The sequence below is a fragment of the Salmo trutta genome, chromosome 27 (genome assembly GCF_901001165.1).
Source record: "Salmo trutta chromosome 27, fSalTru1.1, whole genome shotgun sequence".
NCBI lineage: Eukaryota > Metazoa > Chordata > Actinopteri > Salmoniformes > Salmonidae > Salmo > Salmo trutta.
Genome location: NC_042983.1, coordinates 44,982,353 through 45,009,773, shown reverse-complemented (window position 1 = coordinate 45,009,773; position 27,421 = coordinate 44,982,353). Strand labels below are relative to the sequence as shown.

Here is a 27,421-nt window from a genome sequence, read left to right as displayed (position 1 = left end):
TTTCTGCAAATTTATAAAAAATCAAAAAACATAAATATCTTATTTACATAAATATTCATACCCTTTGCTATGAGACTAGAAATTAAGGAGAGGTGCATCCTGTTTCCATTGATCATCCTTGATTGGAGCCCACCTGTGGTAAATTCAATTGATTGGATATGATTTGGAAAGGCACACCTGTCTATATAAGGTCCCACAGTTGACAGTGCATGTCAGAGCAAAAACCCAACACTGAGTTCGAAGCAATTGTCCGTAGAGCTCAGAGTCAGGATTGTGTCGAGGCACAGATCTGGGGAAGGGTACCAAAAAAATTCTGCAGCGTTGAAGGTCCCCAAGAACACAGTGGCCTCCATCAGTCTTAAATGGAAGAAGTTTGGGACCACCAAGACTCTTCCTAGAGCTGGCTGCCCGGCCAAACTGAGCAAATCGGAGGAGAAGAGGTGACCAAGAACCCGATGGTCACTCTGACAGAGCTCCAGAGTTCTTCTTTGGAGATGGGAGAACCTTCCAGAAGGACAACAATCTCTGCAGCACTCCACCAATCAGGCATTTATGGTAGTAGAGTGGCCAGACGGAAGCCACTCCTCAGTAAAAGGCACATGACAGCCCGCTTGGAGTTTGCCAAATGGCACCTAAAGGACTCAGACCATGAGAAACAAGATTATCTGGTCTGATAAACCAAGATTGAACTATTTGGCCTGAATGCCAAGCGTTATGTCTGGAGGAAACCTGGCACCATCCCAGGGTGAAGCATGGTGGTGGCAGCATCATGCTGTGGGGATGTTTTTCAGCAGTAGGGACTGCGAGACTAGTCAGCATCAAGCAAAAGATGAACAGAGCAAAGTACAGAGAGACCCTTGATGAAAACCTGCTCCAGAGCGTTCAGAACCTCAGACTGGGGAAAAGGTTCACCTTCCAACAGGACAATGACCCTAAGCACACAGCTAAGACAATACAGGAGTGGCTTCAGAACAAGTCTCCAAATGTCCTTGAGCGGCCCAGCCAGAGCCCAGACTTGAACCTCGATCTAACATCTCTGGAGAGACCTGAAAATAGCTGTGCAGCAACGCTCCCCATCCAACCTGACAGAGCTTGAGAGGATCTGTAGAGAAGAATGGGAGAAACTCCCCAAATACAGGTGGTGTAGCATCATACCCAAGAAGACTCTGCAATCGCTGCGAAAAGTACTTCAACAAAGTGCTGAGTAAACAGTGGTGAATACTTACGTAAATGAGATATTTCAGTTTTTTTAATTAGCAAAAATGTCTGAACCTTTTTTTTTGCTTTGTCATTATGAGGAATTGTGTGTAGATTGATGGGGGGAAAAAACTATTTAATACATTTTAGAATAAGGCTGTAACGTAACAAAATGTGGACAAAGGCAAGGGGTCTAAATACTTTCCGAAGGGTATATGTGTGTGTGTGTGTAAAGTGTTGGTCCCATGTTTCAGGAGCTGAAATAAAACATCCCAGAAATGTGTACATATAAAAAGTTTGTTTCTCTAACATTTTGTGCACAAATGTATTAACATCCCTGTTAGTGAGCATTTCTCCTTTGCCAAGATAATCCATCCACCTGACAGGTGTGGCATATCAAAAAGCTGATTAAACAGCATGATCATTACACAGGTGAACCTTGTGCTGGGCAAAATAAAAGGCAACTCTTAAAATGTGCAGTTTTGTCACACAACACAATACCACAGATGTCTCAAGTGTTAAGGGAGCGTGCAACATGCATGCTGACTGCAGGAATGTCCACCAGAGCTGTTGCCAGAGAATTTAATGTTAATTTCTCTACCATAAGTCGCCTCCAATGTCGTTTTAGAGAATTTGGCTTTACATCACAAATTTGCAACAAAAAATGTTTTTTTAGACTAAGGCTGTAATGCAACAAAATGTTGAAAAAGTCAAGGGGTCTGAACACTTTCCCAATGCACTGTATTTCTCGTGTAGGCTGGCTGTTATCCTACTTGAAATTAAATTGCCACGTTAGCTACCGCTTACCTCATCGTGCAGCCCAATCAGCCAATCAGCCACGGCAAACGGTCTTGAGTGGCAACAAATCTGCCCAATTAGCCCATTCGCTTTCCATACAACAACTCCTTTTGACACACCCACCCACCCATTCTCCGGTCGCCATTAAGGTGACCACATTTAAAATACCCAAAATGCAGGACAACAAGGATGATTTTACGGGACAGTGTACCTCCCCCCCCCCCCCCCCCACCCCCACCAGATTGGTGGTGCAGATTATTTTGGTGCCGGAGTTAAGGAAGGGAGACTTAAAACAGGATTGAATGAAGTAGCAGAAAGTATGTTTGAAGTAGCAGAAAGTATGTTGAATGAGCAGATAATGAGGATGGAGGCTCACAACTTTGATGAAATGACTTTATATCATTCAGTCTAATACGGCTATTGATTTGTTGTTGTTGTAACGCTTCATCAGAAACATGCTTTTTGTAAGTAGTTAGCCCTAACTGTGCTCTAAATTTAGCTGGAATTCAGCTCTAAAGGATTTTGAGAAATATAATTGGTTGAGGATAGGCCTATGATATTGGCCAACGTCTCATCTCGCTCTGCCAGAATATCAGATCTCAACAACGATTGGAGAAGATGTTGAACATCACCACATCCTTAAGAAAGTACATTTGCACGTGGAAATGTTCTTTAAACTTCCATAGACGGCCACATAGAGAAGTCAAATCTGAAAATTCCTAATAAGACACTTTAGTTATTTTAATTATACCAGGCAAGTCAGTTAAGAACAAATTCTTATTTTCAATGACAGCCCAGGAACAGTGGGTTAAAACTGCCTTGTTCAGGGGCAGAACGACAGATTTGTACCTTGTCAGCTCGGGGATTCAATCTTGCAACATTTTGGTTACTAGTCCAACACTCTAACCACTAGGCTACGCTGCCGCCCCTCCACTCTAACCACTAGGCTACGCTGCCATTTTCTTTGGTCCATCATTCACAGCCGAAGATATCACAATTTGATATTCGTCCAATGTCTGCCATGTTTTTGTATGACGTGATGACACCGTCGCTGCTCTTTGTGCGCAATAAGTGCTAAAGCACATATGATGTTGCTCCATGTATCATGTTATGGGTATGCTTGTCATCGGCAAGGACTGGGGAGTTTTTTAGGATAAAAAGAAATGGAATAGAGCTAAGCGCAGGTCAAATCCTGGAGGAAAACCTGGTTCAGTCTGCTTTCCACCAGACATTGGGAGATGAATTCACCTTTCAGCAGGACAATAACCTAAAACACAAGGCCAAATCAACACTGGAATTGCTCACCAAGAAGACAGTGAATATTTCTGAATGGCCGAGTTATCATTTTGACTTAAATCTCCTTGAAAATCTACGGCAAGACTTGAAAATGGTTGTCTAGCAACGATCAACAACCAATTTTACAGAGCTTGAAGAATTTTGAAAAGAATAATGGGCAAATGTTGCACAATCCAGGTGTGGAAAGCTCTTAAGAGAATTACCCAGAAAAACTCACAGCTGTAATCTCTGGAAAAGGTGATTCTAACATGTATTGACTCAGCTGGTGAATAGTTATCTGATCAAGATATGGTGCCTTCGGAAAGTATTCAGACCCCTTGAGTTTTTACACATTTTGTTACGTAACAGACTTATTCTACAATGGATTAACACACACACACACACACACACACACACACACACACACACACACACACACACACTCACACACAGATCCAGCTCATGAGCTCCATCCGCAAGAGATGTGAATATAAAAAGGAAAATTAATGTGTTTATGCAACAAATGTTAGTGTATCGAATCGTATTGCATTGAATCGTATTGAATCGCATTGAATCGTATCGCATTGAATCGCATTGAATTGTATTGCATTGAATCGCAATGAATCGCATTGAATTGTATTGTATCGCATTGAATCGTATTGTATCGGATTGAATCATATTGTATCGCATTGAATCATATTGTATCGCACTGAATCATATTGTATCGCATTGAATCGTATTGTATCCCATTGAATTGTGTTGTATCGCATTGAATCGTGTTGAATCACATTGAATCGTATTGTATCGCATTGAATCGTGTTGTATAGCATTGAATCATATTGTATCGCATTGAATCGTGTTGTATCGTATCGCATTGAATCATATTGTATCGCATTGAATCGCATTGAATCGTATTGTATCGCATTGAATCGTATCGCATTGAATCATGTTGTATCGCATATTGAATCGTATTGTATCGCATTGAATCGTATCGCATTGAATCGTATCGCATTGAATCGTATTGTATCGCATTGAATCGTATTCACCCCCCGGACAGGACACTAGTCCACTCCCTGGACAGGACACTAGTCCATCCCCTGGACAGGACACTAGTCCACCCCCTGGACAGGACACCCCCCCTCCTGGACAGGACACCCCCCCTCCTGGACAGGACACTAGTCTACCCCCTGGACAGGACACCCCCCCTCCTGGACAGGAAACTAGTCCACCCCCTGGACAGGACACCCCCCCTCCTGGACAGGACACTAGTCCACCCCCTGGACAGGACACTAGTCTACCCCCTGGACAGGACACCCCCCCTCCTGGACAGGACACTAGTCCATCCCCTGGACAGGACACTAGTCCACCCCCTGGACAGGACACCCCCCCTCCTGGACAGGACACCCCCCCTCCTGGACAGGACACTAGTCTACCCCCTGGACAGGACACCCCCCCTGGACAGGACACTAGTCCACCCCTGGACAGGACACCCCCCCTCCTGGACAGGACACTAGTCCACCCCCTGGACAGGACACTAGTCTACCCCCTGGACAGGACACCCCCCCTCCTGGACAGGACACTAGTCCACCCCCTGGACAGGACACTAGTCTACCCCCTGGACAGGACACCCCCCCCCCGGACAGGACACTAGTCCACCCCCTGGACAGGACACCCCCCTCCTGGACAGGACACTAGTCCACCCCCTGGACAGGACACTAGTACACCCCTGGACAGGACACTATTCCCCCCCTGGAGAGGACACTAGTCCACCCCCTGGACAGGACACTAGTCTACCCCCTGGACAGGACACCCCCCCGGACAGGACACTAGTCCACCCCCTGGACAGGACACTAGTCCACCCCCTGGACAGGACACTAGTCTACCCCCTGGACAGGACACTAGTCCACCCCCTGGACAGGACACTAGTCCACCCCCTGGACAGGACACCCCCCCTCCTGGACAGGACACTAGTCCCCCCCCTGGACAGGACACTAGTCCCCCCCTGGACAGGACACTAGTCCACCCCCTGGACAGGACACTAGTCCACCCCCTGGACAGGACACTAGTCTACCCCCTGGACAGGACACTAGTCCACCCCCTGGACAGGACACTAGTCCACCCCCTGGACAGGACACCCCCCATCCTGGACAGGACACTAGTCCACCCCCTGGACAGGACACTAGTCTACCCCCTGGACATGACACTAGTCTACCCCCTGGACAGGACACCCCCCCTCCTGGACAGGACACTAGTCTACCCCCTGGACAGGACACTAGTCCACCCCCTGGACAGGACACTATTCCCCCCCTGGACAGGACATTAGTCCACCCCCAAGACAGGACACTAGTTCCCCCCTGGACAGGACACTAGTCCCCCCCCGGACAGGACACTAGTCTACCCCCTGGACAGGACACTAGTCCACCCCCTGGACAGGACACTAGTCCACCCCCTGGACAGGACACCCCCCCCTCCTGGACAGGACACTAGTCCACCCCCTGGACAGGACACTAGTCCCCCCCTGGACAGGACACTAGTCTACCCCCTGGACATGACACTAGTCTACCCCCTGGACAGGACACCCCCCCTCCTGGACAGGACACTAGTCTACCCCCTGGACAGGACACTAGTCCACCCCCTGGACAGGACACTATTCCCCCCCTGGACAGGACATTAGTCCACCCCCAAGACAGGACACTAGTTCCCCCCAAGACAGGACACTAGTTCCCCCCTGGACAGGACACTAGTCCCCCCCTGGACAGGACACTAGTCTACCCACTGGACAGGACACTAGTCCACCCCCTGGACAGGACACTAGTCCACCCCCTGGACAGGACACCCCCCCCTCCTGGACAGGACACTAGTCCACCCCCTGGACAGGACACTAGTCCCCCCCCTGGACAGGACACTAGTCTACCCCCTGGACATGACACTAGTCTACCCCCTGGACAGGACACCCCCCCTCCTGGACAGGACACTAGTCTACCCCCTGGACAGGACACTAGTCCACCCCCTGGACAGGACACTATTCCCCCCCTGGACAGGACATTAGTCCACCCCCAAGACAGGACACTAGTTCCCCCCTGGACAGGACACTAGTCGCCCCCTGGACAGGACACTAGTCTACCCACTGGACAGGACACTAGTCCACCCCCTGGACAGGACACTAGTCCACCCCCTGGACAGGACACCCCCCCCCCCTGGACAGGACACTAGTCTACCCCCTGGACAGGACACTAGTCTACCCCCTGGACAGGACACTAGTCCACCCCCCCCCCTGGACAGGACACTAGTCTACCCCCTGGACAGGACACTAGTCTACCCCCTGGACAGGACACTAGTCTACCCCCTGGACAGGACACTAGTCCACCCCCTGGACAGGACACTAGTCCACCCCCTGGACAGGACACCCCCCCTCCTGGACAGGACACTAGTCCCCCCCCTGGACAGGACACTAGTCCCCCCCTGGACAGGACACTAGTCCACCCCCTGGACAGGACACTAGTCCACCCCCTGGACAGGACACTAGTCTACCCCCTGGACAGGACACTAGTCTACCCCCTGGACAGGACACTAGTCCACCCCCTGGACAGGACACTAGTCCACCCCCTGGACAGGACACCCCCCATCCTGGACAGGACACTAGTCCACCCCCTGGACAGGACACTAGTCTACCCCCTGGACATGACACTAGTCTACCCCCTGGACAGGACACCCCCCCTCCTGGACAGGACACTAGTCTACCCCCTGGACAGGACACTAGTCCACCCCCTGGACAGGACACTATTCCCCCCCTGGACAGGACATTAGTCCACCCCCAAGACAGGACACTAGTTCCCCCCTGGACAGGACACTAGTCCCCCCCTGGACAGGACACTAGTCTACCCACTGGACAGGACACTAGTCCACCCCCTGGACAGGACACTAGTCCACCCCCTGGACAGGACACCCCCCCCTCCTGGACAGGACACTAGTCCACCCCCTGGACAGGACACTAGTCCCCCCCCTGGACAGGACACTAGTCTACCCCCTGGACATGACACTAGTCTACCCCCTGGACAGGACACCCCCCCTCCTGGACAGGACACTAGTCTACCCCCTGGACAGGACACTAGTCCACCCCCTGGACAGGACACTATTCCCCCCCTGGACAGGACATTAGTCCACCCCCAAGACAGGACACTAGTTCCCCCCTGGACAGGACACTAGTCCCCCCCTGGACAGGACACTAGTCTACCCACTGGACAGGACACTAGTCCACCCCCTGGACAGGACACTAGTCCACCCCCTGGACAGGACACCCCCCCCTCCTGGACAGGACACTAGTCCACCCCCTGGACAGGACACTAGTCCCCCCCCTGGACAGGACACTAGTCTACCCCCTGGACAGGACACTAGTCTACCCCCTGGACAGGACACCCCCCCCCCTGGGCAGGACACTAGTCCACCCCCCCTGGACAGGACACTAGTCCACCCCCTGGACAGGACACCCCCCCTGGACAGGACACTAGTCCACCCCCTGGACAGGACACTAGTCCACCCCCTGGACAGGACACCCCCCCCCCCCCCCCTGGGCAGGACACTAGTCCACCCCCTGGACAGGACACCCCCCCCCTGGACAGGACACTAGTCCACCCCCTGGACAGGACACCCCCCCCTGGACAGGACACTAGTCCACCCCCTGGACAGGACACTAGTCCCCCCCTGGACAGGACACTAGTCCACCCCCTGGACAGGACACTAGTCTACCCCCTGGACAGGACACTAGTCCACCCCCTGGACAGGACACTAGTCTACCCCCTGGACAGGACACTAGTCCACCCCCTGGACAGGACACTAGTCCACCCCCTGGACAGGACACCCCCCCCCCGGGCAGGACACTAGTCCACCCCCTGGACAGGACACTAGTCCACCCCCTGGACAGGACCCCCCCCCCCCTGGACAGGACACTAGTCCACCCCCTGGACAGGACCCCCCCCTAGACAGGACACTAGTCCACCCCCTGGACAGGACACCCCCCCTGGACAGGACACTAGTCCACCCCCTGGACAGGACACTAGTCCACCCCCTGGACAGGACACTTGTCCACCCCCTGGACAGGACACCCCCCCCCTGGGCAGGACACTAGTCCACCCCCTGGACAGGACACCCCCCCCTGGACAGGACACTAGTCCACCCCCTGGACAGGACACCCCCCCCCCCTGGACAGGACACTAGTCCACCCCCTGGACAGGACACTAGTCCACCCCCTGGACAGGACACTAGTCCACCCCCTGGACAGGACACTAGTCCACCCCCTGGACAGGACACCCCCCCCCCTGGGCAGGACACTAGTCCACCCCCTGGACAGGACACCCCCCCCCTGGACAGGACACTAGTCCACCCCCTGGACATGACACCCCCCCCCTGGACAGGACACTAGTCCACCCCCTGGACAGGACACTAGTCCACCCCCTGGACAGGACCCCCCCCCCTTGACAGGACACTAGTCCACCCCCTGGACAGGACACCCCCCCCCCCCCTGGACAGGACACTAGTCCACCCCCTGGACAGGACCCCCCCCCCTGGACAGGACACTAGTCCACCCCCTGGACAGGACCCCCCCCCCCCCCTAGACAGGACACTAGTCCACCCCCTGGACAGGACACCCCCCCCTGGGCAGGACACTAGTATATCAAACTGCTGATATACCTGTACCTTATGACCTGTAAGGAAGGGCTTCATTCAGATACGTACATCACTCAGACGGAACAATGTGAAGAAGAAAATACTGGAGGATGGCAGACAAGCACTTCACAATAGTTTACATGTAAACAAAAACAATGCGTATCCAAAACAATTAGTGTTTACTGGATATAATTTGCAATAGTATCAGGATGTACATTTTTTATTAGCAACCAATGATTATTATCAACAACAACAACAAAAAATTCACTCATTGAAAACTCTCTCTGTTCTCTTATATATATATATATATATATATATATATATATAAAAAAAAAAATACCCCATTTTTATAAAAGTAAATCTATGTTTGCTAGTTGGAGACAGTTCAGCTCAGGTTAGTCCACGTCAGCTGATTCCGTCCCTTCGGTTGTTCTGTGATTCTATAATTCCATAGAATGTTCTAGATTGTTCACGAAGAAGCCTTTTGAAACAGTGATTCTGAATTCCATTTCAGTTGATCAGGGGTCCCTTCTCCAAGAGACAGCATTAGAATATCATTGACATATAGTGCATTATATACAACAACAAAAAAAACACTGTACAAATCTATATTCAAATAAATCTAGCGTTTGCCTCTACATTGTATTCTACCTGCTGTAAATAAATATTTGGTTGACTGACTTCATTATGTAGGAAATAGTTGAATCCATAGCTAAGTAAAGACTGGAAAGACATATAGATCCACCAGTGATGGTATCCAGTCATGCCTTTCGAGCCTCTCAGTGATGTATACTGCACATGCATTTAGAGACAATACCAATGTCTGGTTGTCTATCTCACTAATGAGGGCTTGGTAGCCAATGACGAGCCAATGACGGGTTTGAATAATGATTTCATCCTGCTCTCAGATCAAGCCAGTTGTAGATAACATGTTGTTACTCGATATGGCTGTGTTATTCTAAACTACACTCACCACGGCCACTTTATTAAGTACACAACCACGTTCACCAAAATGGATGGCTGTCATACAGACAGTCAGTTACGTGGCCCTGCCTTGCTATATAAAGCAGGCAGACAGGCATCAAGGCATTCAGTTACTGTTCTATTGAACGTTAGAATGGGTAAAACGAGTGACCTAAACGACTTTGAGCATGGTATGATTCGGTATCTCATAAATGGCCGTCCTCCTCCTTCACGTGTACCTAATAAACTGGCCTAATACTAGATGGGTGTACCTAATAAACTGGCGTGATACTAGATGGGTGTACCTAATAAACTGGCCAGATACCAGATGGGTGTACCTAATAAACTGGCCAGATACTAGATGGGTGTACCTAATAAACTGGACCCGGTAATCCTACTACTACTACTACTACTACTACTACTACTACTACTACTACTACTACTACTACTACTACTACTACTGCTACTACTACTACTGCTACTACTACTACTACTACTACTACTGCTACTACTACTGCTACTACTACTACTACTACTACTACTACTACTACTGCTACTGCTACTACTACAACTACTACCACTACTACCACTACTACTACTACTACTACTGTTACTACTACTACTACTACTACTACCACTACTACCACTACTACTACTACTACTACTACTACTACTACTACTACTACTACTACTACTACTACTACTACTACTACTACTACTACTACCCACCGCTCTGTGTGCGTTGAAAGCAGCACCGAGCCTATTCAACTACAACACAAAAATAAAATATATTCTCAGGTAAACTATAAGGAAGCTATTTCACTTTCTTTCTTTTTACCACATTTTATCCCAGACTTGAATGTATGAAATATAGCTTTCTTGTTTTGCATATTAATTATTCTTAGAAGTTCTATCAATATGTACAATTATACTTTATGGATAAACTATCCTAACAATGAAAAAATATGTATGTAATGCACTCTACATCACAATATCTGGCTTTGGAATCAAATATATCTCTCTATAGCAGCCAAGGCAATACGTATGTATACATGATGTTCATATATAGTGAGTAACAAGGTCATAGTAAGGACATAGACACTGTAACATATAACCATGCAGTACAAAATGGAGGATGAGTATGAGAGGGAGGAGGAGGAAGAGGTGAAGGAGTTGGAGAGGAAGGTGGAGGAAGAGGAAGAGGAGGTGGTGGAGGAAAAGGAGGAGGAGGTAGAGGAAGAGGTGGTGAAGAGGTAGATGTGAAGAGGAGGAGGAGGTGAAGGGGATGAGGAGGTGGAGGAGGAGGAGAGGGAGGAGGAGGATGCGGAGGAGGGAGAGGAAGAGGAGAGGGAGGGAGGAGGAAGAGGTGGAGGAGTTGGAGAGGGAGGAGGAGTTGGAGAGGGAGGAGGACGGAGAGGTGGAAGAGAGGAGGAAGAGGAGGTGGTAGAGGAAGAGGTGGAGGAAGAGGAGGTGGAGGTTCCTTTGTAATGGTAAAAAAACAACAACCTCAGAACAGTGGAGGAAGGATATAGAATGTGTGTCTGTCTGACCACTTCAGTCAAACAAGAAAGTCCCACTGAGGCAATACTGGGGTGATGAGGCTGTACTGGGGTGATGAGGCTGTACTGGGGTGATGAGGCTGTACTGGGGTGATGAGGCTTTCCTGGGGTCCTGTGGTTATTAAAACAGGGGCTGTACTGGGGTCCTGTGGTTATTAAAACAGGGGCTGTACTGGGGTCCTGTGGTTATTAAAACAGGGGCAGTACTGGGGTCCTGTGGTTATTAAAACAGGGGCAGTACTGGGGTCCTGTGGTTATTAAAACAGGGGCAGTACTAGGGTCCTGTGGTTATTAAAACAGGGGCTGTACTGGGGTCCTGTGGTTATTAAAACAGGGGCTGTACTGGGGTCCCGTGGTTATTAAAACATGGGCTGTACTGGGGTCCTGTGGTTATTAAAACAGGGGCTGTACTGGGGTCCCGTGGTTATTAAAACAGGGGCTGTACTGGGGTCCTGTGGTTATTAAAACAGGGGCTGTACTGGGGTCCTGTGGTTATTAAAACAGGGGCAGTACTGGGGTCCTGTGGTTATTAAAACAGGGGCTGTACTGGGGTCCTGTGGTTATTAAAACAGGGGCAGTACTGGGGTCCTGTGGTTATTAAAACAGGGGCAGTACTGGGGTCCTGTGGTTATTAAAACAGGGGCTGTACTGGGGTCCTGTGGTTATTAAAACAGGGGCTGTACTGGGGTCCCGTGGTTATTAAAACAAGGGCTGTACTGGGGTCCTGTGGTTATTAAAACAGGGGCTGTACTGGGGTCCCGTGGTTATTAAAACAGGGGCTGTACTGGGGTCCTGTGGTTATTAAAACAGGGGCTGTACTGGGGTCCTGTGGTTATTAAAACAGGGGCAGTACTGGGGTCCTGTGGTTATTAAAACAGGGGCTGTACTGGGGTCCTGTGGTTATTAAAACAGGGGCAGTACTGGGGTCCTGTGGTTATTAAAACAGGGGCAGTACTGGGGTCCTGTGGTTATTAAAACAGGGGCTGTACTGGGGTCCTGTGGTTATTAAAACAGGGGCAGTACTGGGGTCCTGTGGTTATTAAAACAGGGGCAGTACTGGGGTCCTGTGGTTATTAAAACAGGGGCAGTACTGGGGTCCTGTGGTTATTAAAACAGGGGCTGTACTGGGGTCCTGTGGTTATTAAAACAGGGGCTGTACTGGGGTCCCGTGGTTATTAAAACAAGGGCTGTACTGGGGTCCTGTTTGTTATTAAAACAGGGGCTGTACTGGGGTCCCGTGGTTATTAAAACAGGGGCTGTACTGGGGTCCTGTGGTTATTAAAACAGGGGCTGTACTGGGGTCCTGTGGTTATTAAAACAGGGGCAGTACTGGGGTCCTGTGGTTATTAAAACAGGGGCTGTACTGGGGTCCTGTGGTTATTAAAACAGGGGCAGTACTGGGGTCCTGTGGTTATTAAAACAGGGGCTGTACTGGGGTCCTGTGGTTATTAAAACAGGGGCAGTACTGGGGTCCTGTGGTTATTAAAACAGGGGCAGTACTGGGGTCCTGTGGTTATTAAAACAGGGGCTGTACTGGGGTCCTGTGGTTATTAAAACAGGGGCTGTACTGGGGTCCTGTGGTTATTAAAACAAGGGCTGTACTGGGGTCCTGTGGTTATTAAAACAGGGGCTGTACTGGGGTCCCGTGGTTATTAAAACAGGGGCTGTACTGGGGTCCTGTGGTTATTAAAACAGGGGCTGTACTGGGGTCCCGTGGTTATTAAAACAGGGGCAGTACTGGGGTCCTGTGGTTATTAAAACAGGGGCTGTACTGGGGTCCTGTGGTTATTAAAACAGGGGCTGTACTGGGGTCCTGTGGTTATTAAAACAGGGGCAGTACTGGGGTCCTGTGGTTATTAAAACAGGGGCAGTACTGGGGTCCTGTGGTTATTAAAACAGGGGCTGTACTGGGGTCCTGTGGTTATTAAAACAGGGGCGGTACTGGGGTCCTGTGGTTATTAAAACAGGGGCAGTACTGGGGTCCTGTGGTTATTAAAACAGGGGCTGTACTGGGGTCCTGTGGTTATTAAAACAGGGGCAGTACTGGGGTCCTGTGGTTATTAAAACAGGGGCTGTACTGGGGTCCTGTGGTTATTAAAACAGGGGCAGTACTGGGGTCCTGTGGTTATTAAAACAGGGGCAGTACTGGGGTCCTGTGGTTATTAAAACAGGGGCTGTACTGGGGTCCTGTGGTTATTAAACAGGGGCTGTACTGGGGTCCTGTGGTTATTAAAACAAGGGCTGTACTGGGGTCCTGTGGTTATTAAAACAGGGGCTGTACTGGGGTCCCGTGGTTATTAAAACAGGGGCTGTACTGGGGTCCTGTGGTTATTAAAACAGGGGCTGTACTGGGGTCCCGTGGTTATTAAAACAGGGGCAGTACTGGGGTCCTGTGGTTATTAAAACAGGGGCTGTACTGGGGTCCTGTGGTTATTAAAACAGGGGCAGTACTGGGGTCCTGTGGTTATTAAAACAGGGGCAGTACTGGGGTCCTGTGGTTATTAAAACAGGGGCTGTACTGGGGTCCTGTGGTTATTAAAACAGGGGCAGTACTGGGGTCCTGTGGTTATTAAAACAGGGGCAGTACTGGGGTCCTGTGGTTATTAAAACAGGGGCTGTACTGGGGTCCTGTGGTTATTAAAACAGGGGCAGTACTGGGGTCCTGTGGTTATTAAAACAGGGGCTGTACTGGGGTCCTGTGGTTATTAAAACAGGGGCTGTACTGGGGTCCTGTGGTTATTAAAACAGGGGCAGTACTGGGGTCCTGTGGTTATTAAAACAGGGGCTGTACTGGGGTCCTGTGGTTATTAAAACAGGGGCAGTACTGGGGTCCTGTGGTTATTAAAACAGGGGCAGTACTGGGGTCCTGTGGTTATTAAAACAGGGGCTGTACTGGGGTCCTGTGGTTATTAAAACAGGGGCAGTACTGGGGTCCTGTGGTTATTAAAACAGGGGCTGTACTGGGGTCCTGTGGTTATTAAAACAGGGGCTGTACTGGGGTCCTGTGGTTATTAAAACAGGGGCAGTACTGGGGTCCTGTGGTTATTAAAACAGGGGCAGTACTGGGGTCCTGTGGTTATTAAAACAGGGGCTGTACTGGGGTCCTGTGGTTATTAAAACAGGGGCAGTACTGGGGTCCTGTGGTTATTAAAACAGGGGCAGTTCTGGGGTCCTGTGGTTATTAAAACAGGGGCTGTACTGGGGTCCTGTGGTTATTAAAACAGGGGCAGTACTGGGGTCCTGTGGTTATTAAAACAGGGGCAGTACTGGGTCCTGTGGTTATTAAAACAGGGGCTGTACTGGGGTCCTGTGGTTATTAAAACAGGGGCGGTACTGGGGTCCTGTGGTTATTAAAACAGGGGCAGTACTGGGGTCCTGTGGTTATTAAAACAGGGGCAGAGACAGTGAACTGTTTTGGCTTTGTACTCCAGCACTTTAGATTTGAAATGATACAGCACTTTTTTGTACCAAGTTCCCCCATTTTAGGGGACCAAAGATATTGGGACAAATTCATTTATATGTTCCCCCGTTTTAGGGGAAAAGTGAAGTATTTGGTTCCATATTCCTAGCATGCAATGACTACATCAAGCTTGTGACTCTACAACATTGTTGGGATACATTTGCTGTTTGTTTTGGTTGTGTTACAGATTATTTTGTGCTCAATAGAAATGAATGGTAAATAATGTATTGTGTCATTTTGGAGTCACTTTAATTGTAAATAAGAATAGAATATGTTTCTAAACACTTCTACATTTAATCTGGATGTTACCGTGGTTACAGATAATCGTGATGAGTGAGGAAGTTACTGACGCACAAATATCTTGGGCGTATGTGTGCATCTGTAACTTTCTCACTCATTGTGATTCATTAAGGACTACTTTAATACACATAGGTGAATTTGTCCCAATACTTCTGGTCCCCTAAAATGGGTGGACTAGGTACAGAAAGTGCTGTACTTTCTAAACGGTTTACCCGATATGAATGAAAATACACTTAAATGAAAGCTGACAGTCTGCACTTTAACCTCCATAGTCATAATGTATCATTTAAAATGTCAAAGTGCTGCAGTACAGAGTCAAAACAACAACAAATGTGTCCCCTGTCCCAATACTTTTGGAGCTCAGGAATCACAGAAGGTCTTTCATTCTGGGTGTTTTCGCCTCCCTCTTTATTAAGGTGCTACCTCAAACTGCATTAGGTCCTCCTCTCCAGCGGTATTCAAACAAGTAAAAAGCCATGACAATGATGATGATGGTGGTGATAGCGATGATGATGATGATGAGACTAGTCAGCTGTTTATTTCCCAGGGTGCTTCAGGCTTCCAGTAGGAGGAAGGTCCAGCAGTCTTTCCCTGAAATGGTCCATCTTCATTTAGATAGTAGACTGTAATCCCTCATCTCTCTGCCAGTGCAAAAGTGGAAAATCCTTGATCCTTGAGAGGTGGCTATGTTGCAGAGAGATTGTTGTATGTGTGTGTGTGTGTGTGTGTGTGTGTGTGTGTGTGTGTGTGTGTGTGTGTGTGTGTGTGTGTGTGTGTGTGTGTGTGTGTGTGTGTGTGGTAATTGTCCCTATCTGCAGGCGCAGGAATCCACAGTCATGTTCGGGTAGACTTTGAGCACCACGTTCTTGTCCTCGTCGAAGAAGAGGATGGAGAGGGAAGACATCTTGTCTGGGACACAGCAGGGCTCAGGGATACCGGACACCACCCCTACCGCTCTCACAATGCTCTGGATGGTGGCGTGGTTACTAGGCTTCAGAGACTACAGGACAGAAGAGAAGGAGGAAGTTAAAGATGACATTCCTTCTGACTGGAGTAACTAACCGGACGACGTTCCTTCTGACTGGAGTAACTAACCGGACAACGTTCCTTCTGACTGGAGTAACTAACCGGACGACGTTCCTTCTGACTGGAGTAACTAACCGGACGGCGTTCCTTCTGACTGGAGTAACTAACCGGACGACGTTCCTTCTGACTGGAGTAACTAACCGGACGGCGTTCCTTCTGACTGGAGTAACTAACCGGACGACGTTCCTTCTGACTGGAGTAACTAACCGGACCACGTTCCTTCTGACTGGAGTAACTAACCGGACGACGTTCCTTCTGACTGGAGTAACTAACCGGACGGCGTTCCTTCTGACTGGAGTAACTAACCGGACGACGTTCCTTCTGACTGGAGTAACTAACCGGACCACGTTCCTTCTGACTGGAGTAACTAACCGGACGACGTTCCTTCTGACTGGAGTAACTAACCGGACCACGTTCCTTCTGACTGGAGTAACTAACCGGACGACGTTCCTTCTGACTGGAGTAACTAACCGGACCACGTTCCTTCTGACTGGAGTAACTAACCGGACGACGTTCCTTCTGACTGGAGTAACTAACCGGACGACGTTCCTTCTGACTGGAGTAACTAACCGGACGACGTTCCTTCTGACTGGAGTAACTAACCGGACGACGTTCCTTCTGACTGGAGTAACTAACCGGACGACGTTCCTTCTGACTGGAGTAACTAACCGGACGACGTTCCTTCTGACTGGAGTAACTAACCGGACCACGTTCCTTCTGACTGGACTAACTAACCGGACGACGTTCCTTCTGACTGGAGTAACTAACCGGACCACGTTCCTTCTGACTGGAGTAACTAACCGGACGACGTTCCTTCTGACTGGAGTAACTAACCGGACGATATCTGAGAGAGTCGGCGTGATGTCACCATTCTCGACTCAGTGACAGGTTGTTGAAAGAAAAGTACTTCAAAACATCATGTGCACACAGTTGTGTTCAATTGCTATCAACACAGACTGCAAGTCATAATATACGACATTTCACATCCCCCTCGTTGTTCAATATCAAAAACCAATAAACTACATTACTCTCCAAATCGGGGTCACCGGAATTTGTTGACGTAAATTTGGGATCATGAGCAGAAAAATGTGGAAACCCAAGTGTTAAGATCATAATGGAGAAACAAAGGTTGACAACAGCAGTTCTACAGTCTGCCATACGGTGGTGCTGAAGGGCCACCGAAGTTGACAAACTGAGTCTGTGTGTTGCTGTTATATGAGCCTGCCAAGCCAGGCTCTGGAGAGCTACACTGTGCAGGACTGTGCAGGACTTTGTTAAATCAAGAACTTGGAACAAAAGCCTGCCAGAACAAAAACCTGCCGGAACAAAAGCCTGCTGGAACAAAACCCTGCTCAACCTGCAGTTCTCAAGGATGAGGGTTGGGGACCCTGTCTAACCAAGTATCAGAACCTGCAGCTCTCCAGGATGAGGGTTGGGGACCCTGTCTAACCAAGTATCAGAACCTGCAGCTCTCCAGGATGAGGGTTGGGGACCCTGTCTAACCAAGTATCAGAACCTGCAGCTCTCCAGGAAGCGGGTTGGGGACCCTGTCTAACCAAGTATCAGAACCTTCAGCTCTCCAGGAAGCGGGTTGGGGACCCTGTCTAACCAAGTATCAGAACCATACAGCTCTCCAGGAAGCGGGTTGGGGACCCTGTCTAACCAAGTATCAGAACCTGCAGTTCTCCAGGATGAGGGTTGGGGACCCTGTCTAATCAAGTATCAGAACCATACAGCTCTCCAGGATGAGGGTTGGGGACCCTGTCTAACCAAGTATCAGAACCTGCAGCTCTCCAGGATGAGGGTTGGGGACCCTGTCTAATCAAGTATCAGAACCATACAGCTCTCCAGGATGAGGGTTGGGGACCCTGTCTAACCAAGTATCAGAACCATACAGCTCTCCAGGATGAGGGTTGGGGACCCTGTCTAACCAAGTATCAGAACCTGCAGCTCTCCAGGATGAGGGTTGGGGATCCTGGCTAACCAAGTATCAGAACCTGCAGCTCTCCAGGATGAGGGTTGGGGACCCTGTCTAACCAAGTATCAGAACCTGCAGCTCTCCAGGATGAGGGTTGGGGACCCTGTCTAACCAAGTATCAGAACCATACAGCTCTCCAGGATGAGGGTTGGGGACCCTGTCTAACCAAGTATCAGAACCTGCAGCTCTCCAGGATGAGGGTTGGGGATCCTGGCTAACCAAGTATCAGAACCTGCAGCTCTCCAGGATGAGGGTTGGGGACCCTGTCTAACCAAGTATCAGAACCTGCAGCTCTCCAGGATGAGGGTTGGGGACCCTGTCTAACCAAGTATCAGAACCTGCAGCTCTCCAGGATGAGGGTTGGGGACCCTGTCTAACCAAGTATCAGAACCTGCAGCTCTGCAGGATGAGGGTTGGGGACCCTGTCTAACCAAGTATCAGAACCTGCAGCTCTGCAGGATGAGGGTTGGGGACCCTGTCTAACCAAGTATCAGAACCTGCAGCTCTGCAGGATGAGGGTTGGGGACCCTGTCTAACCAAGTATCAGAACCATACAGCTCTCCAGGATGAGGGTTGGGGACCCTGTCTAACCAAGTATCAGAACCATACAGCTCTCCAGGATGAGGGTTGGGGACCCTGTCTAACCAAGTATCAGAACCTGCAGCTCTCCAGGATGAGGGTTGGGGATCCTGGCTAACCAAGTATCAGAACCTGCAGCTCTGCAGGATGAGGGTTGGGGACCCTGTCTAACCAAGTATCAGAACCTGCAGCTCTCCAGGATGAGGGTTGGGGACCCTGTCTAACCAAGTATCAGAACCTGCAGCTCTCCAGGATGAGGGTTGGGGACCCTGTCTAACCAAGTATCAGAACCTGCAGCTCTGCAGGATGAGGGTTGGGGACCCTGTCTAACCAAGTATCAGAACCTGCAGCTCTCCAGGATGAGGGTTGGGGACCCTGTCTAACCAAGTATCAGAACCTGCAGCTCTGCAGGATGAGGGTTGGGGACCCTGTCTAACCAAGTATCAGAACCTGCAGCTCTGCAGGATGAGGGTTGGGGACCCTGTCTAACCAAGTATCAGAACCTGCAGCTCTGCAGGATGAGGGTTGGGGACCCTGTCTGGGAAACACATACTGGCACATTATATTATTCATTACATGAAGCATGAAGACATACCTTAGGCATGGGGAACTGGCATGACCCTGAGCAGTAGTAGGCATCAAAAGACTTGGGAGATATAATCCACTCGCTCCAGCCAATATCTGCAAAGTCCACCTTCAGGTAGCGACGAGCACAGTTCCGTGGTTCGTTCCACTGCTTCTTACGAGACTTCTTTATCGTCTGCTCGTCAAACTGCAGCAGGGGCATCTTACCGCCGTGCCTCTGGCTCTTACCACGCGTCTTTTTCCTCGGCCGACGGACTGGCTTGTTCTCCAGCGGTTCATAGGGGCTGGTCTCGTCCCAGCCCGTCGTCTCATACGGGTACTCCGGCCCCGGTAACTCATTGTTCTGTAGTGGGAGGAGGACGCTAGCCGAGCGCCGGCGTCTGTGAGGAGGCGCCTGTTGTTGCGCGGCGGTGTTGTTCCGAGCGTGCAGCCCCAGTCTATCGAAGCCAGAGGCGAAAGCCCCTTCTCTAGCCGTAGTCGTCGTTTGATGCCTCTGTAGTGTCGACACCACACTCTCGGGCTCGGAGATGGCCGAGTCGTTGGCGTAGACCAGGATGTAAGGAGAGCGGTCTGAGAGGAGCTTCTTCCAGGGCCTGGGTCCAGGCTGGGATGCCACGTCTATCCCGATCAGTAGCTCACGATGATGCTTGGCTTGGTTCACCACCCGGGTGACGTCCTTCCACTGCCAAGAGATGAAGTCCCTGTATAGTGTAGACACGTTGATCACAAAGTGGCCCAAAGCCCTGGTGTGGTTATCCACTGAGGAGAAGCTCCACACACCCATCTGGACGTGGCTGTGTCTCCTGGGGCCGTGGCGGAACAGGGAGGGGGCTCCACAGCTCTTGGGCCTGGTGGTGCTGCTGCAGCCAGGGTGCCGGGTGCTGTTCTGGAGGTCTCCTATGTAGTAGTGGAGCGTGGCCGACAGGACGGCCTCTGACTTGGTGAGAGAGGTCAGGTTGAAGATCTGGAGCTGCTGGTTGTTGATGGTGCCTGGGAGAGCAATAGGACGGGGCAGTTAGTATAGAGCCCACAAATTCAAATGATTTATACCTCTGACACCAGGTGGGTGCAATTAATGATCAGGTAGAACAGAGAACCAGCAGTAATATGGTAAGATTGGAACACCCCTGGAATAGAGAGTATAGGTCAGAGAGGTCCACGTGTCCATACAATTACATGAATTATACGATCTCTATGTGCATATCGTTCAATTTAGTTTCAAACCTGGAGCAGAACAAAATAGTTTTAATTAGAGGCTATTTAAACCAGGTCCACAAACCCTATCATTCAAGTGTTTCAAAGCTTCAAATGGCATTTTCTAGGGAAATCTTGCAATAATAACCAATCACTAGTCATTTGGTTCCCAGTTAACAAATGTTAGTTTGACAGAATGTTATTTTGAATTATTTTTATTTTTTTAATAACTAAAAGAGAACCTGAAGGGAATCTTCTGTGTGGGTTTTCTGTAGGCTGCAGTGACAGCAGTGAACACAGCATTGCCTACCTTATCCATCCCCCTGCATTATCAACACATTCCAGTAGGAGGCACTGTTTTCTAACGTATGGGTGCTGAAACCTGACAGGTTCTACATGGCAATAGGGAGTTCTATCATATCAGTGGTTATATCCCAGTGTGACAACTGCATAATGGCCTCTTGAACGTAAAACATTTATATTTAGGAGTTACATAGGCCACACCAGCCCAGTTTACACCAGACATTCCATTGGAAAGTTGAATAAAGTTAAAGGAAAATGCAGATGTAACACACACAGACACAAATGACCTGTCCTTTCATTGGCTACTCACCCATAAACACAGACACAAATGAACTGTCCTTTCATTGGCTACTCACCCATAAACAGACACAAATGACCTGTCCTTTCATTGGCTACTCACCCATAAACACAGACACAAATGACCTGTCCTTTCATTGGCTACTCACCCATAAACACAGACACAAATTAACTGTCCTTTCATTGGCTACTCACCCATAAACAGACACAAATGACCTGTCCTTTCATTGGCTACTCACCCATAAACACAGACACAAATGACCTGTCCTTTCATTGGCTACTCACCCATAAACACAGACACAAATGACCTGTCCTTTCATTGGCTACTCACCCATAAACAGACACAAATGACCTGTCCTTTCATTGGCTACTCACCCATAAACACAGACACAAATGACCTGTCCTTTCATTGGCTACTCACCCATAAACACAGACACAAATGACCTGTCCTTTCATTGGCTACTCACCCATAAACATAGACACAAATTACCTGTCCTTTCATTGGCTACTCACCCATAAACAGATACAAATGACCTGTCCTTTCATTGGCTACTCACCCATAAACAGAGACACAAATTACCTGTCCTTTCATTGGCTACTCACCCATAAACACAGACACAAAAATGTATAACAGGCTTGAAGGCTACTGTTAGTCCAAACCATTTCCCTACGGTTAAGGTTAGGGTTAGGGTTAAACAACAAGTGAAACAGCCGTTCATTTCCCTGGGCTACTAAACAACAGGTGAAGGAGCCGTTCATTTCCCTGGGCTGCTAAACAACAGGTGAATCAGCCGTTCATTTCCCTGGGCTACTAAACAACAGGTGAAGCAGCCGTTCATTTCCCTAGGCTACTAAACAACAGGTGAAACAGCCGTTCATTTCCCTGGGCTACTAAACAACAGGTTAAACAGCCGTTCATTTCCCTGGGCTACTAAACAACAGGTGAAGCAGCCGTTCATTTCCCTGGGCTACTAAACATGTGAAACAGCCGTTCATTTCCCTGGGCTACTAAACAACAGGTGAAACAGCCGTTCATTTCCCTGGGCTACTAAACAACAGGTGAATCAGCCATTCATTTCCCTGGGCTACTAAACAACAGGTGAAACAGCCGTTCATTTCCCTGGGCTACTAAACAACAGGTGAAGCAGCCGTTCATTTCCCTGGGCTACTAAACATGTGAAACAGCCGTTCATTTCCCTGGGCTACTAAACAACAGGTGAAACAGCCGTTCATTTCCCTGGGCTACTAAACAACAGGTGAAGCAGCCGTTCATTTCCCTGGGCTACTGAACAACAGGTGAAGCAGCCGTTCATTTCCCTGGGCTACTAAACATGTGAAACAGCCGTTCATTTCCCTGGGCTACTAAACAACAGGTGAAACAGCCGTTCATTTCCCTGGGCTACTAAACAACAGGTGAATCAGCCATTCATTTCCCTGGGCTACTAAACAACAGGTGAAACAGCCGTTCATTTCCCTGGGCTACTAAACAACAGGTGAAGCAGCCGTTCATTTCCCTGGGCTACTAAACATGTGAAACAGCCGTTCATTTCCCTGGGCTACTAAACAACAGGTGAAACAGCCGTTCATTTCCCTGGGCTACTAAACAACAGGTGAATCAGCCGTTCATTTCCCTGGGCTACTGAACAACAGGTGAAGCAGCCGTTCATTTCCCTGGGCTACTAAACAACAGGTGAAGCAGCCGTTCCGTTTGGGTAATGGGCTCAGTGTTTCATTGGTTGAGCTTTGGATCAACAAGTGCTTTATAGTCCCAACTATACAAACACCTTCCTAATATTGAGTCACACCCCCTTTAGTCCTCAGAACAGCCTCAATTCATCAGGGTAATGGACTCTACAAGGTGTCTAAAGCGTTCCACAGGGATGCTGCCCCCATGTTGACTCCAACGCTTCCCACAGTTGTATGAAGTTGGCTGGACAAGTTGTCTTTTGGGCGGTGGACCATTCTTGATACACAAGGTTAAGTGTTGAGCATGAAAATCCCTGCAGCGTTGCAGTTCTTGACACACTCAAACCGGTGCACCTGGCACCTACTACCATACCCCGTTCAAAGGCTCTTAAATATTTTGTCTTGCCTGGTCACCCTCTGAATGGCACACGTACACAATCCATGTCTCAATTGTCTCAAGGCTTATAAATCCTTCCTGTCTCCTCCCCTTCATCTACACTGACTGAAGTGGATTTAACAGGTGACATCAATAAGGGATCATAGATTTATACCTGGATTCACCTGGTCAGTCTGTGTCATGGAAAGAGCAAGTGTTCTTAATGTTTTGTCCACTATATATATATATATATATATACACACACACACACACACACACACACACACACACACACACACACACACACACACACACACACACACACACACACACACACACACAGACACACACACACACAATCACACCCTACACTGACAGTCTCACACAAAACCCACACACATTCACATACACTAGATACGCACACACACACTCATACCGACAACACAAACACTCATACACACACCCACTCATACCGACAACACAAACACTCATACACACAAACACTCATACCGACAACACAAACACTCATACACACAAACACTCATACCGACAACACAAACACTCATACACACACCCACTCATACCGACAACACAAACACTCATACACACAAACACTCATACCGACAACACAAACACTCATACACACAAACACTCATACCGACAACACAAACACTCATACACACAAACACTCATACCGACAACACAAACACTCATACACACAAACACTCATACCGACAACACAAACACTCATACACACACCCACTCATACCGACAACACAAACACTCATACACACAAACACTCATACCGACAACACAAACACTCATACACACAAACACTCAAACACTAATAATTTGCTGCCGTTACTCTGTTCTTTATTTTCATCTTATTATTATCTATCCTGATGCCTAGTCACTGTACCCTGCCTTCATGTACACATCTACCTCAAATACCTTATTATTATCTATCCTGATGCCTAGTCACTGTACCCTGCCTTCATGTACACATCTACCTCAAATACCTTATTATGATCTATCCTGATGCCTAGTCACTTTACCCTGCCTTCATGTACATATCTACCTCAAATACCTTATTATTATCTATCCTGATGCCTAGTCACTGTACCCTGCCTTCATGTACACATCTACCTCAAATACCTTATTATTATCTATCCTGATGCCTAGTCACTTTACCCTGCCTTCATGTACATATCTACCTCAAATACCTTATTATGATCTATCCTGATGCCTAGTCACTTTACCCTGCCTTCAGGTAGACCTCATACCTCTACACGTTGATCTGGTACGGGTACTACCCGTATAGCTCCATTCCACAGGGCACAGACATCAATCAATTCAATTCAATGTCTAGTTTTGTTTTGGTTGAGTTGTAAACGAACTTGAAATCAGCAAACAATTTCACTCTTAGATCTACGTTTTTTTTTTATGAAATGAAATGCGCTAATGTTGATTACTTTCTGCAAATTAAATGAGTTGTTGATTCAACGTCATCACATATATATTTTTTGGAGGGGTTTGAAATGACGTGGAAACAACATTGATTCAACCAGTTTGACTCACATGTTGGATTATTGGGTATTTTATTCCTCTTGTGTTCATATATATTTTTAAAATTACATTTATGGTAACTCTACCTAGTTGTGAAAGGCTTCTAAGGAAGAATTTCATTGTTATGTCTATATTCGTTAAATTTGTGACAAATACACATTTAATTCGATTTACCCCAATGCGCTTTAAAGCTGCGGACCGTATTCCCATCCTTGAAAGGAAATCCTTCACAGTTGTATTTGTCGTAAAGCATCTGCATGTGTTCCGTCATAGTATCCTGTAAAAACAGGTCTTGCTCGTTCTTCTCTGAGCGGTCTTTGTCCCCCCGGGGGGCACCTGAGTAGCCAGATTCACTTTTTCTTTTCAACCCAGTGAAATGATCTTTCAACATCGCGCAATATCCACCGAATAGATAGGTCCATCCGAGCAGCAGCAGTAACTGCGGACAGAGAGCCATGTTCCCAGTGAGAATAGTAGTAGTGGTGGACACTTGCAGTCAGAACAACTTGCTGGTCAAAATCTCCCACTAAGAACGCGTGTCCCAGGTCCTCTTAACAGTGAAAATAGGTGGCATCACCTTGAGATTCGATCATTTGTTTAATAAATCACCTGGAAAAACTCGACACTCACTAAAAGAAAGAAAGATGAGGTGATAGCCAACCAAACGACAGTGCTCTGTGCTCCTGCAACGCGCTCCGCTCTGCGTATCTGCCGTGAAGTTGAAAAGTTAAATCAAAGTTGTTCTCTCTCTCTCTCTCCGTTGAGTGAATAAGGACTCCCTCTTCCAAGGTCCACGTAATAGCTAATAGTGTTGAAGAGAGAAGCAGCTCTTGGTTTTGTTCAGATCTGGGCAGATCTCTCCATCCATCGACAGCAAATCGTCCCCTTTCTCAGCTTTCAATGAAGGTGAAGGATGTTGTGCTTGGTAATATATATGGCTAGTGGGACCAGCTGGGTATTACTACTGGGACCAGCTGGGTATTACTACTGGGACCAGCTGGGTATTACTACTGGGACCAGCTGGGTGTTACTACTGGGACCAGCTGGGTATTACTACTGGGACCAGCTGGGTGTTACTACTGGGACCAGCTGGGTATTACTACTGGGACCAGCTGGGTATTACTACTGGGACCAGCTGGGTATTACTACTGGGACCAGCTGGGTATTACTACTGGGACCAGCTGGGTGTTACTACTGGGACCAGCTGGGTGTTACTACTGGGACCAGCTGGGTGTTACTACTGGGACCAGCTGGGTGTTACTACTGGGACCAGCAGGGTATTACTACTGGGACCAGCTGGGTATTACTACTGGGACCAGCTGGGTGTTACTACTGGGACCAGCTGGGTATTACTACTGGGACCAGCTGGGTATTACTACTGGGACCAGCTGGGTATTACTACTGGGACCAGCTGGGTATTACTACTGGGACCAGCTGGGTATTGCTACTAGGACCAGCTGGGTGTTACTACTGGGACCAGCTGGGTGTTACTACTGGGACCAGCTGGGTATTACTACTGGGACCAGCTGGGTGTTACTACTGGGACCAGCTGGGTGTTACTACTGGGACCAGCTGGGTATTACTACTGGGACCAGCTGGGTGTTACTACTGGGACCAGCTGGGTATTACTACTGGGACCAGCTGGATATTACTACTGGGACCAGCTGGGTGTTACTACTGGGACCAGCTGGGTATTACTACTGGGACCAGCTGGATATTACTACTGGGACCAGCTGGGTATTACTCATGTTGTGCTTGGTAATATATATATGGCTAGTGGGGAGGGAGAGAGAGAGAGATGCTCAGGACAGATAGGTTATAATAACCTATGTCCTCTTGTTTCTATAATATAGTTGATCAACGTTAAATTAAAATGTTTCCTTTTTTTCATGAGCAATTCAATTATAAAAAAAAAAAAAAACTTCAATTTGTCTTAGAATATTTATTAAAGTAAAACATGGTTCTTCTCAAGTTATTTGATTAATAGTAGCCCAGGTTATTGTGGTGTTGAAAACCAGATGCTCGTCACGTCTCCAGCCAACGGCCCTGGTCGTCGTGATGCACCAGCAGACTGAGTCATCATGTCATCTCATCTGACAACGCGTGAAACCTACTTCTGCAAAGCGCTGTATGTCTGGGCCGCGCGGTGCTGAATGAACCGGCTTATTGTCGGGTATTAAAGGCTTTCTCCCCTATTTAGGCCAGTTCAATAGAGCTAAGCGCACGCATCCTGTATATCACGGTGCGATCCGGATGCTGCAGCGCGTCCCCTACCACACCAGATCCATGTACGGTTATTAGATAGGGCTTCCCAACCCCACCCTCTAACCCATCCTCCTGTGATGTCACTGCGGTCTTGTTCTGGGTCACTCGGCAGGAAATGATTATTTCCCCATCCGTCCGTCCCACGCTGGACAGCTCTCCCTCTCCCTCTCTCTCTCTCTTTCTCTCGCTCTCTCTCGCTCTCTCTCTTTCTCTTGCTCTCTCTCTCTTTCTCTCTCTCTCTTGCTCTCTCTCTCTTTCTCTCTCTCTCTTTCTTCTCTCTCTCTCTCTCT

General features: G+C 48.6%; 1 protein-coding gene across 1 annotated transcript; it reads right to left on the bottom strand.

Moving 5' to 3' along the window:
- Window positions 1-15,975: 15,975 nt before the first annotated feature.
- Window positions 15,976-25,761, bottom strand: bmp3 (bone morphogenetic protein 3). The gene is made up of 3 exons (XM_029718089.1): window positions 25,041-25,761; window positions 19,455-20,434; window positions 15,976-16,216 (listed from the first exon to the last, which is right to left on the bottom strand). The coding sequence occupies exons 1-3, from the start codon at window positions 25,321-25,323 to the stop codon at window positions 16,025-16,027; spliced, it is 1,455 nt and encodes a 484-aa protein (XP_029573949.1). The 5' UTR covers window positions 25,324-25,761; the 3' UTR covers window positions 15,976-16,024.
- Window positions 25,762-27,421: the final 1,660 nt, after the last annotated feature.